The 17255-nt window shown below is 31.2% G+C and overlaps 1 protein-coding gene across 1 annotated transcript in view; it reads left to right on the top strand.

The window, feature by feature from the left end:
- LOC111712207 (uncharacterized) overlaps positions 1 to 17255 on the top strand; it is an 18489-nt gene that overhangs the window by 754 nt on the left and 480 nt on the right. Inside the window, exons 2-16 of the mRNA XM_023486752.1 lie at positions 916 to 949; positions 1037 to 1155; positions 3346 to 3417; positions 8249 to 8321; positions 8554 to 8609; positions 11502 to 11594; positions 12631 to 12927; positions 13410 to 13513; positions 14251 to 14584; positions 14691 to 14744; positions 14877 to 15217; positions 15306 to 15374; positions 15486 to 15558; positions 16498 to 16547; positions 17045 to 17124. Of these exons, the coding sequence (XP_023342520.1) occupies positions 916 to 949; positions 1037 to 1155; positions 3346 to 3417; positions 8249 to 8321; positions 8554 to 8609; positions 11502 to 11594; positions 12631 to 12927; positions 13410 to 13513; positions 14251 to 14584; positions 14691 to 14744; positions 14877 to 15217; positions 15306 to 15374; positions 15486 to 15558; positions 16498 to 16547; positions 17045 to 17124 (1849 nt within the window). The remainder of the gene's footprint in view (positions 1 to 915; positions 950 to 1036; positions 1156 to 3345; positions 3418 to 8248; positions 8322 to 8553; positions 8610 to 11501; positions 11595 to 12630; positions 12928 to 13409; positions 13514 to 14250; positions 14585 to 14690; positions 14745 to 14876; positions 15218 to 15305; positions 15375 to 15485; positions 15559 to 16497; positions 16548 to 17044; positions 17125 to 17255) is intronic.

The raw sequence follows: 17255 nt of genomic DNA, 5'->3' as shown, positions 1-17255 counted from the left end.
GGAGGGGGCAAACTAGGGAACTAGTGGATGGAGGGGGAATTCAAGGGAACTAGTGGATCGAAGGGGCAATCTAGGGGACTAGTGGATGGAGGGGCAATCAAGGGGACTAGTGGATGGAAAGGGCAAACAGGACTGGGGAGTTGGAATATTCGGAGGGGTACAAACTTCACTCTTTAGTTTAAGATTTGCAAAGTGTGATAGCTCTAAGTTCTATGCAGGGGGCGGAAACGTCATGTTTGTGTGTCTGTAACGAAAGACTTTGCGTATGTGATAAGGAACTATATAGTTGTACCGTCGGTGTATACAAAACAAAAGAATCTCGGTATTTGTACAGCCTAGGAGAGTACATTTGTTTATTGCTAATTGTTTACTTCAAAATAAGTTTAATATATATGTAATATATTATTTATAAATATAAGTCAACACTATAAGCCAAATTTTCATGCAGAGAATATAATTTGATTAAAGTTTACAAAAAACTACTCGTTATTCAAGCTTAATCATTATTGACGACAAATTGTTCTGCTTTTTCCTTGACTGTAATCATGCTGTGTGTCTGTACCAAAAGAGTGTGCGTGTATAATAATGAACTCGTCTGAAAAACAGTGCGACTGCCAGATCAGCGCCATTTCCCTTCCTTTTATTCTTTTTCCCTGGTTCTAGGGGGAAGCATTACCTCCCCCCCCCCCCCCAGTATACGCCCTTGGGTAGAAAAAACAGAATTGGAGGGGGATATAGGTGCACCAGTGACTAGAGAGTTACAAACAGAAATGGAGCTGTGTGTGTAGGAAGGTTTCACCTGGGGAGGGGAGGGGGGAGTCAAAAAAGGAAGGGGAAGGGGGTATATGACGAGGGAAGAGGGGAACAAACTTTTTCTATATTTCAATTTTTTCTAATTTTCCATATTTTCTTAAGGTTCCTTTGGAAGTAGTTACAACACACCTCAAAGGTAAACCTCTTCATGCTTTTTAATCAATATTTTTTTGGCACTAATTTGATTTTTTTGATAATTCCGAATAAAATTTGTATTTTTTAGAGAAGAGGCTCCGCGAGTTCCACCATTTAGTTTCCTTAGTTCAGCAAATGCATCACATGCATCACATGCATCTTATGCAGACGAAATATACATTACATCGTCATCCCTAATTGCTATAGGTAATAATACAAAAAATTCTAAAAAGGTGAAACAACTAATTCTAAAAAGGGGAAACAACTAATTCTAAAAAGGGGAAACAACTAATTCTAAAAAGGGGAAACAACTAATTCTAAAAGGTGAAACAACTAATTCTAAAAAAATGAAGAACGTTAAGGAAACAAACAAAAATCTAAATTCTACAGAATTCTCATGAATATAATCTTTATGATAAATATTATTCATTTAATGAAAAGTATCTGTATCTATATGAATATTATTCCTATAATGAATATTATCCCAATAAATAAATATTATCCCTACATAAATAGATAGTATACCTATAATGAATATTATCCCTATATAATGAATATTATCCCTACATAAATGAATAGTATTCCTATAATGAATATTATCACTATATAAATCAATATTATCCCTATATAATGAATATTATCCTTATATAATGAATATTATCAATATAAATGAATATTATCCCTATATAAATTAATATTATCCCTATATAATGAATATTATCCCTATATAATGAATATCATCCTTATATAATGAATATTATCCCTATATAATGAATATTATCCCTATATGAATGAATATTATCCCTATATAAATTACTATTATCCCTATATAATAAATTTTATCTCAATAAATGAATAGTATCCCTATATAAATGAATAATATTATATGAATGAATATTATCCCTATATAAATGAATATTATCCCTATAAAATGAATATTATCCCTATATAATGAATATTATTATATGAATGAATGTTATCCTATATAATGAATATTATCTCTATAAATGAATATAATCCTTAAATAATGAATATTATCCCTATTTAATAAATATTATCTCTATATGAATGAATATTATCCCTGTATAATGAATATTACCCCTATATAAATGAATATTACCCATATATAAATGAATATTACCCCTATATAAATGAATATCATCCCTATATAAATGAATATTACCCCTATATAAATGAACATTATCCCTATATAAATGAATATTATCCCTTTATAATGAATATTATCCCTATATAATGAATATTATCCCTATATAATGAATATTATCACTATAAATAAATATTATCACTATAAATAAATATTATCACTATATAATGAATATTATCCCTATATAAATGAATATTATCCCTATAAATTAATATTATCTCTATATATATTAATATTAACCTTATATAATGAATATTATCCCTATAAATGAATAGTGTCCCTATATAAATGAATATTTTTATATGAATGAATGTTTTCCCTATAAAATGAATATTATCTCTATAAATGAATTAATATTATCCCTATATATTGAATATTATCTCTATATAGATGAAAATTATCCCTTTATAATGAATTTTATCCTTATATAATGAATATTATCCCTATATAATGAATATTATCCCTATATAATGAATATTATCACTATAAATGAATAGTGTCCCTATATAAATGAATATTATTATATGAATGAATATTATCCCTATATAAATGAATATTATTATATGAATGAATGTTATCCCTATATAATGAATATTATCTCTATAAATGAATTAATATTATCCCTATATATTACATATTATCTCTATATAAATGAATATTATCCCTATATAAATGAATATTATCCCTATATAAATGAATATTACCCCTATATAAATGAATATTATCCCTATATAAATGAATATTACCCCTATATAATGAATATTATCCCTATATAATGAATATTATCCCTATATAAATGAATATTATCCCTATATAAATGAATATTATCTCTATACAATAAATATTATCCCTATATAATGAATATTACCCCTATATAAATGAATATTATTCCTATAATGAATATTATTCCTATAATGAATATTATCCCTATATAAATGAATATTATCTCTATACAATGAATATTATCCCTATATAATGAATATTATCCTTATATAATGAATATTATCCCTATATAATGAATATTACCCCTATATAAATGAATATTATTCCTATAATGAATATTATCCCTATATAATGAATATTATCCCTATATAAGTGAATATTATCCCTATATAATGAATATTATCCCTATATAAATGAATATTATCCCTATATAAATGAATATTATCCCTATATAATTAATATTATCCCTATATAATGAATATTATCCCAATATAAATGAATATGTGTAGATGCCCCCCTAAGCAGCATTGGATCTGATTCTGGTATATATAATACTAGTACAGAAGGTTCTAACTACTCAGGTATTTATCTATTTTCTTTTCTTCGTCTAAATATCGTCCAAACGGCTGATTTTGTAGGACTTTAAATGATCCCGGAGAAGGTTTATGGCCGTTCGAAATAAAAAGGTTTTGCCTTCAAAATCCAGCAACGATAACAGAAAAATCTGCAAAAATTTTTTTTTGTTATTTTAAAAAATGCATGAACAAGCAAGATAACAAAAGACTAAAATTGTTAAAAAAAAGACCTTTGTACACTAAATCCTATCTACTTCTGTCACTTTTTATCCACCCTTTTCATTCAAGACTCGAGAGTTTCTTTCTCTTTTCTTTCTATCTATCTGGGTATCTGGGCGCACAAAATTGCAAATTACATTAAAATTGCAAATGTCAATTTTTTATCTTTAACAAACAACCGTGCCAAAAGGTTTATTTTAGTAAATATTTTATGAATTGCATTAATGGGCCGGGGGAGGAAAGGTAACTCAATCAAAATATTTTAAAAACTTTGACAACAATCTTTTAGACATTTAAATTCAATTAAATGTTTTTTTGCTCATTATTTTTTCTTATTTTAGTCTATTTTATTTCTGACGTAGTGGGAACTCAAATATAAGATTATTTTATTGTTAATCTCTCTAGAATAATCTTTAAATAGTTGATTTATGTATTTATACACCTTATTCGTGAGCAGGCATTTAATTTAATTAAACTGTAATACAATTCTTGAAATCCAACCGGATATACGCAATATTCAGTTTGTGCACTGCATATACACACCTAGATCTTTATCTTTTAGTTTATGTTAAACAGTTTTTAAATAAATAAGGGTGAAATATCAAATTACAAATCAAATATAAAATAATCTCTAACATTTAAGGAAAGGAAGTGTTTGCGAATAATAAAAGGGGGTTAGGCTGACTCCTAAACAAAGGAATTGAGTCTTTGCCACAAACTCTGCTTTTCTAAACCCTATATCTTTGGATTCCAATGTCGTAAACCTTAGATATTTCAAACTATGAATTTTGTTAGATCAAACAATGTAAGTTTGAAATATCAAAGATTTGCGACATTGGGTTCCAAAGATATAGGGATCATAAATTCAGAGTTTGTGGCAAAGACTCAATTCCTTTGTATTCGATCGCTACTAATGTTACTTCTATCTGCAAGGTCTATAAGGAGAAACATATTTTTTCTTTATTCAAAATACATTAAAATTACATTTAACATTTTAGGAATTCATACATTGTAATATTTAAAGAATCAGTTTAAATTTAAATGAATTATGAATCTTGGGTATTAATTGTTTTCACCTTGTGGACGTAACAGATAGAAGTAAAATTAGTAGCGATCGAATCCAAATTTTGATAGAGATTCCGCCTAATCGTTCACCCCTTTCATTTTCCGCCAACATCCCCTTTAAAGGGAGTGACCGGCAATGTATGGTAGTTGAACTGAGAATGTAGTATTGTAGAGTATTTTTTTAGGATTCATTTCAGACATATCAGACGTTTTTACGATGCATATTTGTTGAGCAGAGCGCAAATTCAATCTTTAAAATACTCATAGATTGTCCATTTTGGAGGGATGATTTTGAGAATCGGTTTTTTAAAAATTCGTCAGTAAACAAATAAGTTGTTTAGGAACAGATTGAAAAAATAAAAATTAAATCTTATCATCGAAAAATAACGAATCTTATTCAGTTATTAGTTTCTGTACCGATTCTCAAAATCATTTGCCAGAATGGACACTGAAAAAGGTTTTAAAAATTGAATTTAAAACGTCTGATAGGTCTTAAATGAATCCTAAAAATTTCAAAACTGCTTTCCCGGTTCAACTACCATACATTGCCGGTTACTTCCTTTAAGTGAATGAATCTGACTTTCTAAAGTTCAAAATGTACAAAATTTGTCTTTGAAAAAACTTGTGAAATATTAAAATGTTTAGTACCTTTAAATTGTAAATGCAAAATACGAAAGATAATAGTTTCTTAAAAACTTTGCTTTGTTTAAGAATAATGATCAGGCTTCAGGCTTTTTGTGTCCACATGGTGTCCCGGTGTCCCAACATAGGATTTTAGGATTTTAGGATCAAATCATATCACTCCGTCCTGGTGAAATATTGAGATTTTTATAGGACACACCCTGTACAACTGAAGACACCTTATACATGCTTAATAACTTTTTTCAGTTAAAGTTGTTCAGTAAATTTCTTTCCCTGACCTTTCTGCATGTATTACAAAGTTCACTAAAAAATTTTATTAATCTCCTTCCAAAACCGAGGTCTGTACATTCAAGAACGTCTAGTTACCTATTTTACTCTTTATTTGTGTTTTGAGAACAACAACTTGCACCAAACGGGCACGAAGGACCAAACAAAGAGGGTTACTGCCAAAGAGAATAGAATATATATTAGAGTGGAATTTACTAGAAAAACGTGTAAAACGGCCATTTTGTTGTACTGTTTCCATACTGCAGGTGCACTTTGTACATATTTGCGCTATATAATTTTTTGGGCCCTGGAACATCATTTTATAGAAAATCTAAAATTAATATTAAAAGAAACCCAAATTATGAAATTGGCTGGTTTCATAATTGACCAATTATCATTTCACATATGCCTTTCACTTAACAAACGATGATCCGTTATAACTATGAATAAAAGGATGTTCTTCAGCAGTCCAAAAACGTCACAGCAAAGTGTACGGAAACCCTATCGCCCCCTCCTTCTCTTCAATATATCCTTGGTCTAGGGAACATACTGTATACATGTACTCTACTGCATATAATTTGTGAACATTTACATGATTTGTACACTTTGAACTCCCTTTCAGGCTGTAAGGGGCTGACAAAATTCATACCGAGGAATTTTCTAAATTCCACTCTAATATATATTCTATTCTCTTTGGTTAATACTTGAGGATGATACAGGTTTCCATAAACCCTATCATGGACCAGGAAACAGGTTTCTATCAAAACAAATCTCCTTGTCCTGGCGAGATATCGATGTTTGATAAAGATTTAGGGTTAAGATGGAAGAGAAAGGAATAAAGATTTAGGGTTAAGATGGAAGAGAAAAGGATAAAGATTTAGGGTTAAGATGGAAGAGAAAAAGATTAAGATTTAGGGTTAAGATGGAAGAGAAAAGAATAAAGATTTAGGGTTAAGATGGAAGAGAAAAGGATAAAGATTTAGGGTTAAGATGGAAGAGAAAAAGATAAAGATTTAGGGTTAAGATGGAAGCGTAAAGCATAAAGATTTAGGGTTAAGATGGAAGAGAAAAGGATAAAGATTTAGGATTAAGATCGAAGAGAAAAGGATAAAGATTTAGGGTTAAGATGGAAGAGAAAAGGATAAAGATTTAGGGTTAAGATGGAAGAGAAAAGGATAAAGATTTAGGACTAAGATCGAGGAGAAAAGGATAAAGATTTAGGATTAAGATGGAAGAGAAAGGGATAATTCTCAATGGATAAGGATTAAGATGGAAGCATAAAGAATAAATGTTTAGAATAAAGATGGAAAAAAGAGGAATAATTCATAATGCATAAGGATTAAGGTGGAAGCGTAAAGAATAAAGATTTAGAATAAAGATGGAAGAAAGAGGAATACTTGATAATGGATAAGGATTTAGATGGAAGAGTAAAGAATAACGATTTAGAATAAAGATGGAAGAAAGAGGAATAATTCACAATGGATAAGGATTTAGATGGAAGAGTAAAGGATAAAGATTTAGGATTAAGATAGAAGAGAACAGGGTAATTGATACACAATTAAAATTAAGATGGCAAAGTACAGATTAAAGGATTGGGATGAAGATGGAAGAATAAAGGATTAAGATAAGGATGGATAAGCCAAAGTTTTTATCTAGAAATTTTACCCATTTGAACCAAAATGTCATAAAATTCCAAAATATTCAAGGTGCATCTCCGGGAACCAGCGATATCTCAGCAGGATAAGCAGATATGATTTAATGAAAAACTTTTCATGATGGCGTTAATGGATATCCTATTAAAAATTCAAATATCATTTGCCTTCTTTTTTTTCACTCTTTGCAGTCGTTTGGTGTAAGTTGTCCCGAGTTTAGGTTTCTCAAAACATTATTAAGAGTAAAATAGGTAACTAAACGTTCTTTTATGTACATACTTGAGTTTTGAAAGAACACTCATGAAAATCTATATTGAACAAGGTAATACATGCAGAAAAGTCTGAGAAAAAAATTAATTAAATAACTTTAAAAGAAAAAAGTTACTAAGCATGTAAAAGATGTCTCCAGTTGTGTCATATAAAAACCTGAATATCTCACCAGGACGGAGTGATATGATTTGATGGAAACTTGTTTCCAATCTCCCTCGTGCAGGAGAACTAGGAACAAGTTGAATTTGCTCCGCAATACCAAGTTAAACTTTTTGCTCTTAAGGAACGCTGTGTTTTTTTAGCATAAGCGTTTTGAAGAAAAAGGTATAAGAGAAATCTTCGTAAATTACAGATTGTTGATTTATAGACCAAACTGCGATTAAGTTCAAATATCGAAAAAATCCCCCCCTGGTTAGTCCGTTTAGAGTCAAACGGAGAAATTAATTTAATTTTCTCTGGTTGATTCTCGCACCATTATCATTTCACATTATTCCTTGCAGGGTTCTTAAATCTGAATTGGTTTGGAAAATGCAGATTTTAACTGAAACCAATTGATTTTTAAACTGGTTGAAAAGGAGTTGTTCGCTGGGTTTAAATGTTTGGACAGATTTATCTTTTTATCTAGTTATATGAGAACAAGATTTAGAAATTGAAAACTTTGATTTGTTGAGAAATATAGAAAATACATAATATTTAGCACTCACTCATTCTTTTAAACTTAGGATTGGTTGTTAAGGGTTCAGGAACCTATGATCTGAAGTTTAGAACAACTTATCCTGATCTTGATAATGTCAGGTACACTTAGAAGTTTAGACCCCTATATCCTGATCTTGATAATGTCAGGTACACTTAGATGTTTAACATAACAAGTAAGTTGCAAACCTCCAGTTCTAATATTTAAACATGACAAAACATTTTGAAACAAAATAATTTGAACCAAAAAGTTAATAAAAATTTTCAAATAAAAGATTTTTAGTATTTGTCCTTTTTAAGTGATAATTGATAATATTGTAAAATCACTATTTAGAACTTATATCTGGGAGGATGTATGTTTATGGATGGATGCAGAGAAGGAGATTACAGGTAGATACAATACAGGGATGCAAGGATACAGAGATACAGGTATACAGGGATACAGGGATACAGTGATACAGAGATTCAGGGATACAGGGTTACAGGGATACAATACAGAGATACAGGGATACAGGGATACAATACAGAGATACAGGGATACAGGGATACATGGATTCAATACACAGATACAGTGATAATAGGTAAAAAAAATACAGAGATACAGGTAGATACAATACAGAGATACAGGTAGATACAGAGATACAGGGATACATGGATTCAATACACAGATACAGGGATAATAGGTAGATACAATACAGAGATACAGGTAGATACAATACAGAAATACAGGGATATAGGGATAAAGGAACACAGGGATACAAGGATACAGGTAGAGATCAGGGATACATGGATTGTCCAGTGTGCATATATATAGATACAAAACTTGATGGAATGATTCAGCTTCACAAATCGCAGAAGAGATCAAAACTTCACTCTTGGATGCAAAATAAAAATATATATCTTTTAAGAAATTCAGTTATGTGATTAACATTATGATATTATTATAAATGTAAATATAATTTATATCGTTAAAGATTCATGGATACTATACAAGCTTAGATAAGATGACATGAAGCTCTGAACACATTTACTAAAAACATAAATATTATCCAAGTGGTAAGACAGGTTGCCAAATATTTTAGAGAATTCTGCATTCAACCTTACAGTTCATCCTAGGCTCATCCTAGTATTTCATGCTTACAGGTCATCCTAGCTCATCCTCGTACCTCTTTTCAGACAGTTCATCCTAGCTCATCCTAGTCCCTCATTCATACTCATCCATCCTAGCTCATCCTAGTCCCTCATTTTATACTCATTCATCCTAGCTCATCCTAGTCCCTCATTAATACTCATTCATCCTAGCTCATCCTAGTCCCTCATTCATACTCATTCATCCTAGCTCATCCTAGTCCCTCATTAATACTCATTCATCCTAGCTCATCCTAGTTCCTCATTAATACTCATTCATCCTAGCTCATCCTAGTCCCTCATTCATACTCATTCATCCTAGATCATCCTAGTCCTTCAATCATACTCATCCATCCTAGCTCATCCTAGTCCCTCATTAATACTCATCCATCCCAGCTCATCCTAGTCCCTCATTAATACTCATCCATCCTAGCTCATCCTAGTCCCTCATTCATACTCATTCATCCTAGCTCATCCTAGTCCCTCATTCATACTCATTCATCCTAGCTCATCCTAGTCCCTCGTTTCAGACAGTTCATCCAAGCTCATCCTAGTCCCTCATTCAGACGACAGTTCATCCTTGTCCATTTTATAATTATTTCTCAAATTCTTTCTTGTACCTTAATCTTATTAACAATATTTTTTTCGCGGGGTTTCATTTAAAATGATTGGTAATTATGGTCAGATGACTAATAGTCAGCCTTCAGGTACATTAATATAGATTTTAAACGTTATTTTTTCTTAATACCGGTTTTTAAGGGGGTGCACAAAAATTTTTTTTCGCAGCGCTTACGCGCGCCAAAAGTGCACCCCCCTATTCGCGCCTGCCTGCTCCCTCCCCCCTTCCCATTATTAAACCACCTGACCAATGTTAATGTTAAATACAGATAAAACTGCACTTTTAGATGATATTCAAGAAGAATCTAAATTGATAAATTTTCAGAAAAAAAAAATTTAAAATAATTTTGAATTTCAGTAGGTTAGAATGAGTTTAGTAAGCTAGAAAGAGTTGAGTAATATAGAAAAAGTCGAGTCTAAAACAAAAAGTTGAGTAGGATCAAAAGAGTTGAGTAGGATAGAAAGAGTTGGGCAGGATAGAAAGACTTGAGTAGGATAGAAAGAGTTGAGTAGGATAGAAGTAGTTGAGTAGGATAGAAAGAGTTAAGTAGGATAGAAAGAGTTGAGTAGGATAGAAAGAGTTGAGTAGGATAGAAAGAGTTGAGTAGGATAGAAAGAGTTGAGTAGGTTAGAATGAGATGAGTATGATAGAAAGAGTTGAGTAGGATAAAAAGAATTGAGTAGGATAGAAAGAGTTGAGTAGGATAGAAAGACCAAGCTTGCGGTAAGCAGTGGAGCATATGATTAATTTAAGAAAATCGATTGCACCCTGCTGATATATAATCTTGACCTAGGGCAAAGGATCAAATAAGATTTCATTTTTCCAAGCTACCCCCTCCCCTTCTATCTATCTATCTATATATCTATCTATCTATCTATATCTATCTATCTATCTATCTTTCTATCTATCTATCTGTATATTCTTGCTATTTTGAACGTGCTAGGGTCAAGTTCAAGTTGCATCATTTTTATGCAGATATCCATATAGATTGCATCCCAACATACACAGACATCACACACACACATTTTTAGACAACAAACATCCATTGAGACGTAACAAATTACCATGCAAACAACATGCAGACAACAAAAACACACACTCACAAACTCTGAAGAGATAACACAGACAACACAAGCTCAGAATTACGAAGAGATGGTAGACTCAGAGATAACACAGACAACACAAAAAAAAAGAGACTACACTGACATTACAAAGTCAGAGATAGCATAGGCAACATAAATTCAGAGATTGCACAGAAAATACAAACTTAGAGACTACACTGACATTACAAAGTCAGAGATAACATAGGCAACATAAATTCAGAGATCACGCAGACAATAAGAGATAACAAAGACAACATAAACACAGACAACATAAACTCAGAAATTTTACAGACAATCAAACTTAGAAATAATTGACAACTCAAATACACAGGCTGCACAAACTCAGAGACAATAAAAACTTAGAGATAACACAGAAAACTCAAACTAAGAGATAACTAAGATGACGCAAACAAACAAAAATGTTTTGTTTAGTTGAGGGTGAGGAGGAGGAGGAGGAGGAGGAGGAGGAGGAGGAGGTTTATCAGACAATCTACGATATTATCGGACAGAACGGAGTGGACTCAGGTTTATATTAGATACTGTGCAGTTTCAAATCCTTTATTCTATATTCTGTATATTGTTGATACAACTTTTTAGTAATAATAGTTTATATTATTCTTATTTCTCTAGTTGAATTTGTTGTACTAAAGATTTAAAAATTAAAACAAATTTATTATTCTTACATTAAATGGACTATAGCGTAATTTGAAGTGACCAGGGGGCGGAAACGTCATGTGTTTGTGTCTGTATCAAAAGAGTGTGTGTAAAGTTTACCGAACCGAAGGCGTGTACTGTAGGATATCGTTTACTGCAGGTATATATACAGTGCATACGAATCTCGGTATTTAGTCTAGGAGAGTACATTTGTTTATTGTTAATTGTTTACTTAAAAATAAGTTTAATATACATGTAGTTTATTATTTATATATTTAAGACAACACTATAAGCCAAATCTTCAAGCAAAGAATATAATTTGATTAAAGTTTACAATAAACTAATCGTTATTCAAGCTTAATTATAATTAACAACATTGTTCTGCAATTTCCTTGACTGTAGTCATGTTGTGTGTCTGTACCAAAAGAGTGTGTGTAAGGTTTACCGAACTTGTCTGCAAAGCAGTGCGACTGGCTTTCTCATGCCAGACCAACGCCATTTCCTTTCCCTTTATTCGTATTCCCTGGAACTGACCCTCCTTGCAAAGATATCAAAGACCGATTTGCAAAGGTTTTCTTAAAAGCTTTATCTGATCAAGTATGAATTAGAAATCCATCTTACGGTTTTAAACTGTTTATTTTCATTTGCAGTTTTTCTGCAAAAGTTACTTGAGACTGCGAGTTGCGCATTTTTTGCTTATAAGGAGTATTGGAGAAATTATATTGGAATTGACCACTTTGCGAGTCAGAAAAACGATGGTATCATCCATATTTTTCATCAGATTACTAGGTTTCAAGGCCTTGCCATTTTTTCATAGAGGGCCACTTTAAATTACGCTTAAAGTCCCTTTAAAGATTTTTGAAATTAAAATTACTTCTTATTATACTATCATTCTATATTTAATCAGATTTTGACGAAAATCAGCGACGAATCAAACCACTGACATCGATGGTTTCGGCGGCTGGTCGAAAAATAAAAAAGCTTCGTCGAAACTGGTCGATGAAGAAGAATGATTTTTCAAAAGGATTATCTAAAATTCGTCGGTCCAGTCAGTCCAGTATTTTCTACACAGAGGAGTCCAGTCAGTCCAGTAATTTCTACAGAGAGGAGTCCAGTCAGTCCAGTATTTTCTACAGAGAGGAGTCCAGCCAGTCCAGTAATTCCTATGGGGAGGAGTCCAGATGCCCCGCCTCTTTTAATTCGGGTAATCTTATCAGCTTGCTTTTAGAAAATATCATCAGTTTTTTTTTCAAAAAATTAAATGGGGTTAAGAAGAAAGAAAGAAATTTTGAAGATAACTTGTTCTAGTTCTAGATTTTTCCGGGAAAAGAATTTAGAATAAATCACTCCTTTACAGATTCGATATTTTCCTTTTATATCCGGGGTAGGCAGCAGAATCTCAGGGAGCTCCCGAAGAGAAAAAGATTTTATTCGTGCATTCTTTTTTTGGAAAACATTGAAGACAGTTTATTTTAAATTCTCTTCAGAAACATTAAATAGAGATTAAATATTAATCAAATCATTACGATTTATCGTATTATTTTAAATTTTTTGCTTTTTTTGGTATTGATTTTTAATTGTTTTTTTTTTAATTGGTTTCCTTAAAATCATTAATTATATTTTTTATTTCATAATTTATATTTAGTCAAAAATTTAATTCTGCTAATTATAATTATTATCCATCAGATATGAATGTGCCTGGTATTGGTGTACGGGCTGAGCTCACTGGTTCCGATAATACATCATTTCAGATTATCCTTACAGTAGATCTGGATAACACATATATGCAGGTTCAAAACTAGATAATCCTTACAGTAGATCTGGATAATACATATATGCAGGTTCAAAACTAGATAATCCTTACAGTAGATCTGGATAATACATATATGAAGGTTCAAAACTAGATAATCCTTACAGTAGATCTGGATAATACATATATGCAGGTTCAAAACTAGATAATCCTTACAGTAGATCTGGATAATAAATATATGCTGGTTCAAAACTAGATAATCCTTACAGTAGATCTGGATAATAAATATATATGCAGGTTCAAAACTAGATAATACATACAGTAGATCTGGATAATAAATATATGCTGGTTCAAAACTAGATAATCCTTATAGTAGATCTAAAACCTAAATTTAGAAAAATATAACAGAATATATCTGCTTGGGTTCTTTCCAACCCTAAATAGCAAAAAAAGTCTAAAAATTGTTGAACTTTATTTTGCTAACTATTATTTTTGAAGTAACCGTAACTGTAAGCATTGTTTTAATGATATGCTGGATTCCCAACTGTAACTTTTAAAGCAACAATGAGAAGAAACATACATCGTCCTTTTTCAGCTTATAAAGTCAAGAATTCTGTAAATTAAGTTCTTGGTCTCTATTGCATAGATTCCGCAATGATACCGTTGTGAATCAGGCATGTTTATCTGAAGAAGAATTTTACTTGAAAAAACATATACAGCCTCTTTAAGAATTTAGTTTACTTTTAATTAAGATCATCTGAATTTTTAAATTTCCAGATGACCAGTCGTCTTCCTGTTCCACCGCGAAGAAGAAAATCTCGCCGCTGTACTCAAGTTATCCGCCCCAATGTTCCTCCGCCCGCCCCTCCAGTCCCACCTCTTCCTCTCACACGCCCACCCATTCCTATAAAGCCCACACAGATAGGGTTAACAAAAACAATGGAGCCTGTCTATCAAGATTCCTTGATTACTCCAGACCGGTTTTCCAAACCTTATCCTGAGAAATTACCGAAACCCAAGATGTCAGCAATTCTCAACAAGGTTTCCTCTGCGCAGCTTGCCGCGGAATCATCTATAGAGGGATCTTATGCTTCAACGCTTCTTAATTCAGGAATAGTATTTAATTTTTAAGCAAACTTGACTTTTCACATGTATTCAATATTTATCATGTGTCCTTTAAATGTCTGATAGGATGAAAACCAATTAAATACCTTTAGAACCTTTATACCAGTTCTACGATGGATATGTGACAATGTCAGGCCCAGATAAAGGAATAACATATACATTATACAATAAATATACAAACAATAACAATCTATATTTTATCTTTGAAGTCAAGATTTGCCAAACCCCAAAACTATGTCTATATATATTTTAAATGAAAATGTATATGTAATTTCCAGAGCACACTTATGAAAGTGTTTATAACACCAAATCTTTGGATCAATCAATCAATCCGTCAATCAATCAATCTATCGATCAAATAAAACAAACAATAAGTAAACCTTTTAACCTAGCGATAAACGAGGTGATTAATCCTCAAATCAACCAAGAAACCAACTGTGATCAATCCTGTAGTCAACATTTAGAGTCTAAATTTAGTGAAACCGAAGATATAGAGGAAGCTAGTTTAGACAACCTTAAACCAGCTGGTTACAATTCCGAGGAGAGCTTAACCCGTAGTTCTGCTCTGGAGATGCTAACGCTGCATGGAAAGAGGACTCTTTGGTCTGAAATACCTGAGGTGAGAATTTGACAGAAAAATAAATTGAATAACTAAAATCCTCTGCTAAATAAATGTTGTTGTTGTTCCAATAAAAACTGAATTTTAGGTGAAAGAAAGTGGGGTTCTATTAAAAATGTCTTCGGAAGAAAGAAAATTGCAAGAAGCTAAATTTGAGGTAAAAAAATTAACATTTAAGAATCAAACCTTGAATATGTGTCATATGTATTTTAAAACTCTTCAAGAACAGCAAAAAAATGTTAATTATAAATTTATTTATCTATTTCAGATTCTCTCGTCTGAAGCAAGTTACCTAAAGTCCCTGAATATTCTAACCAGTCATTTTCTCACAAACCTCGCCAGTAAGTTCAATAACCTTTAACTATGTATATAAGGAAAGTCCGAAGATAATTAGGATTAAAGGGACCAAGGATGTAATGCAAGGAAAGTTATTTCAGAAGTGTACACATCTTTTGTACTGCAGTGTACTGTCTCTGGGCGGTAATGTAAACACAAGACGGATGTCGAAGCCTGACATGGGATCCATCTTTTACATAAAAAAATCAATGAAATATTCTGGTCATAGGAAACTATTATGTGAATTATCAAAATTATCAAAATTTAATGCTTTTAACCTCCTCGGATACTAAACAAACACTGATGCATCTATTATTGTTTACAAATTCCGCCCAAAGAGAACTGGTTTCAATGTGTACGCAGAGTATATACGACCGCAATTAACTTTCCTTGCACTATACCCTTGAAAGGGACTGTCTTTGTAATTTTAAGTGACTCTCCATTTACAGATTGATGAGCATCCTCGATCCTCTTGAAATCTCAATCTAATAACTTTAAAAAGGTGTTAAATTCTGTTAATTTTTTCATCGTTTCTGAACCAAAAAATGAAAAAAACCCACAGATGTTACATAATCAGGTTTTAAAAACAAAAATATGAATATTTAATTCATACTTGGATCATACATAGCTTATAAGGGTACCATTGTGCTTTGGACATGCTACTCTATCAATAGAGGGCGGGGCCCCCAGAAGTTTCATTTACATTTGTACACCACTGGTTGCTCGGATTCAGTTTAATTTAGAAATCCCTCTATGTTCATTTTATTTGATGAGTTTAAAATATATTTTCAAATGTGTCTATAATTGCTAAACAATTGTTATTAAGAGAGGCAAAATATTTGAAAAAATACGATTCATTTGCTATATCTTACAATTTGTATTAATGAGGATTAGTTTTGCAGAAACAAAAATCAAACAACATTTTCAGTTATTTTTTTTTTTAGCCAGCGCCACTGAGAGAGATATTGCCACGCTGTTCTCTCATGTCTATGATGTAAGACACTTAGATTTTTAGAAATATCATTTATTGTATATATGTAAAGTTAAATACTGTGATAGTTAAATATTGAGATAGTAAAATATTGAGATAGTTAAATATTGAGATAGTTAAATATTGAGATAGTTAAATATTGAGATAGTTAAATAGTGAGATAGTCAAATATTGAGATAGTTAAATATTGAGATAGTCAAATATTGAAATAGTTAAATATTGAGATAGTAAAATAATGAAATAGTTTAATAATGAGATAGTTAAATATTGAGATAGTTAAATATTGAGATAGTTAAATATTGAGATAGTTAATATTGAGATAGTTGAATATTGAGATAGTTAGATATTGAGATAGTTAGATAATGAGATAGCTTAATAATGAGATAGTTAAATATTGAGATAGTTAAATATTGAGATAGTTAAATATTGAGATAGTTAAATATTGAGAGAGTTAAATATTGAAATAGTTAAATATTTAGTAATATTAATCTTTTTTTAAGGTTCAAAATTGTTCTGGACAATTTTTGGCTGAACTAGACATAGCCTGGAGACAATCCTTCCTTCTTCCTGGAGTACTCAGGTTAGTATTACATTATTATAATTATTATTATTATTATTCTTATTATTATTATTTTTATTATTATTATTATTATTATTCTTATTGTTATTATTATTATTATTATTATTATTATTATTATTATTATTATTATT

This window comes from Eurytemora carolleeae, unplaced genomic scaffold, assembly GCF_000591075.1.
Source record: "Eurytemora carolleeae unplaced genomic scaffold, Eaff_2.0 scaffold298, whole genome shotgun sequence".
NCBI lineage: Eukaryota > Metazoa > Arthropoda > Copepoda > Calanoida > Temoridae > Eurytemora > Eurytemora carolleeae.
Note: the sequence above shows the minus strand (reverse complement) of the source record. Positions and strands in the feature narration are given on the sequence as shown.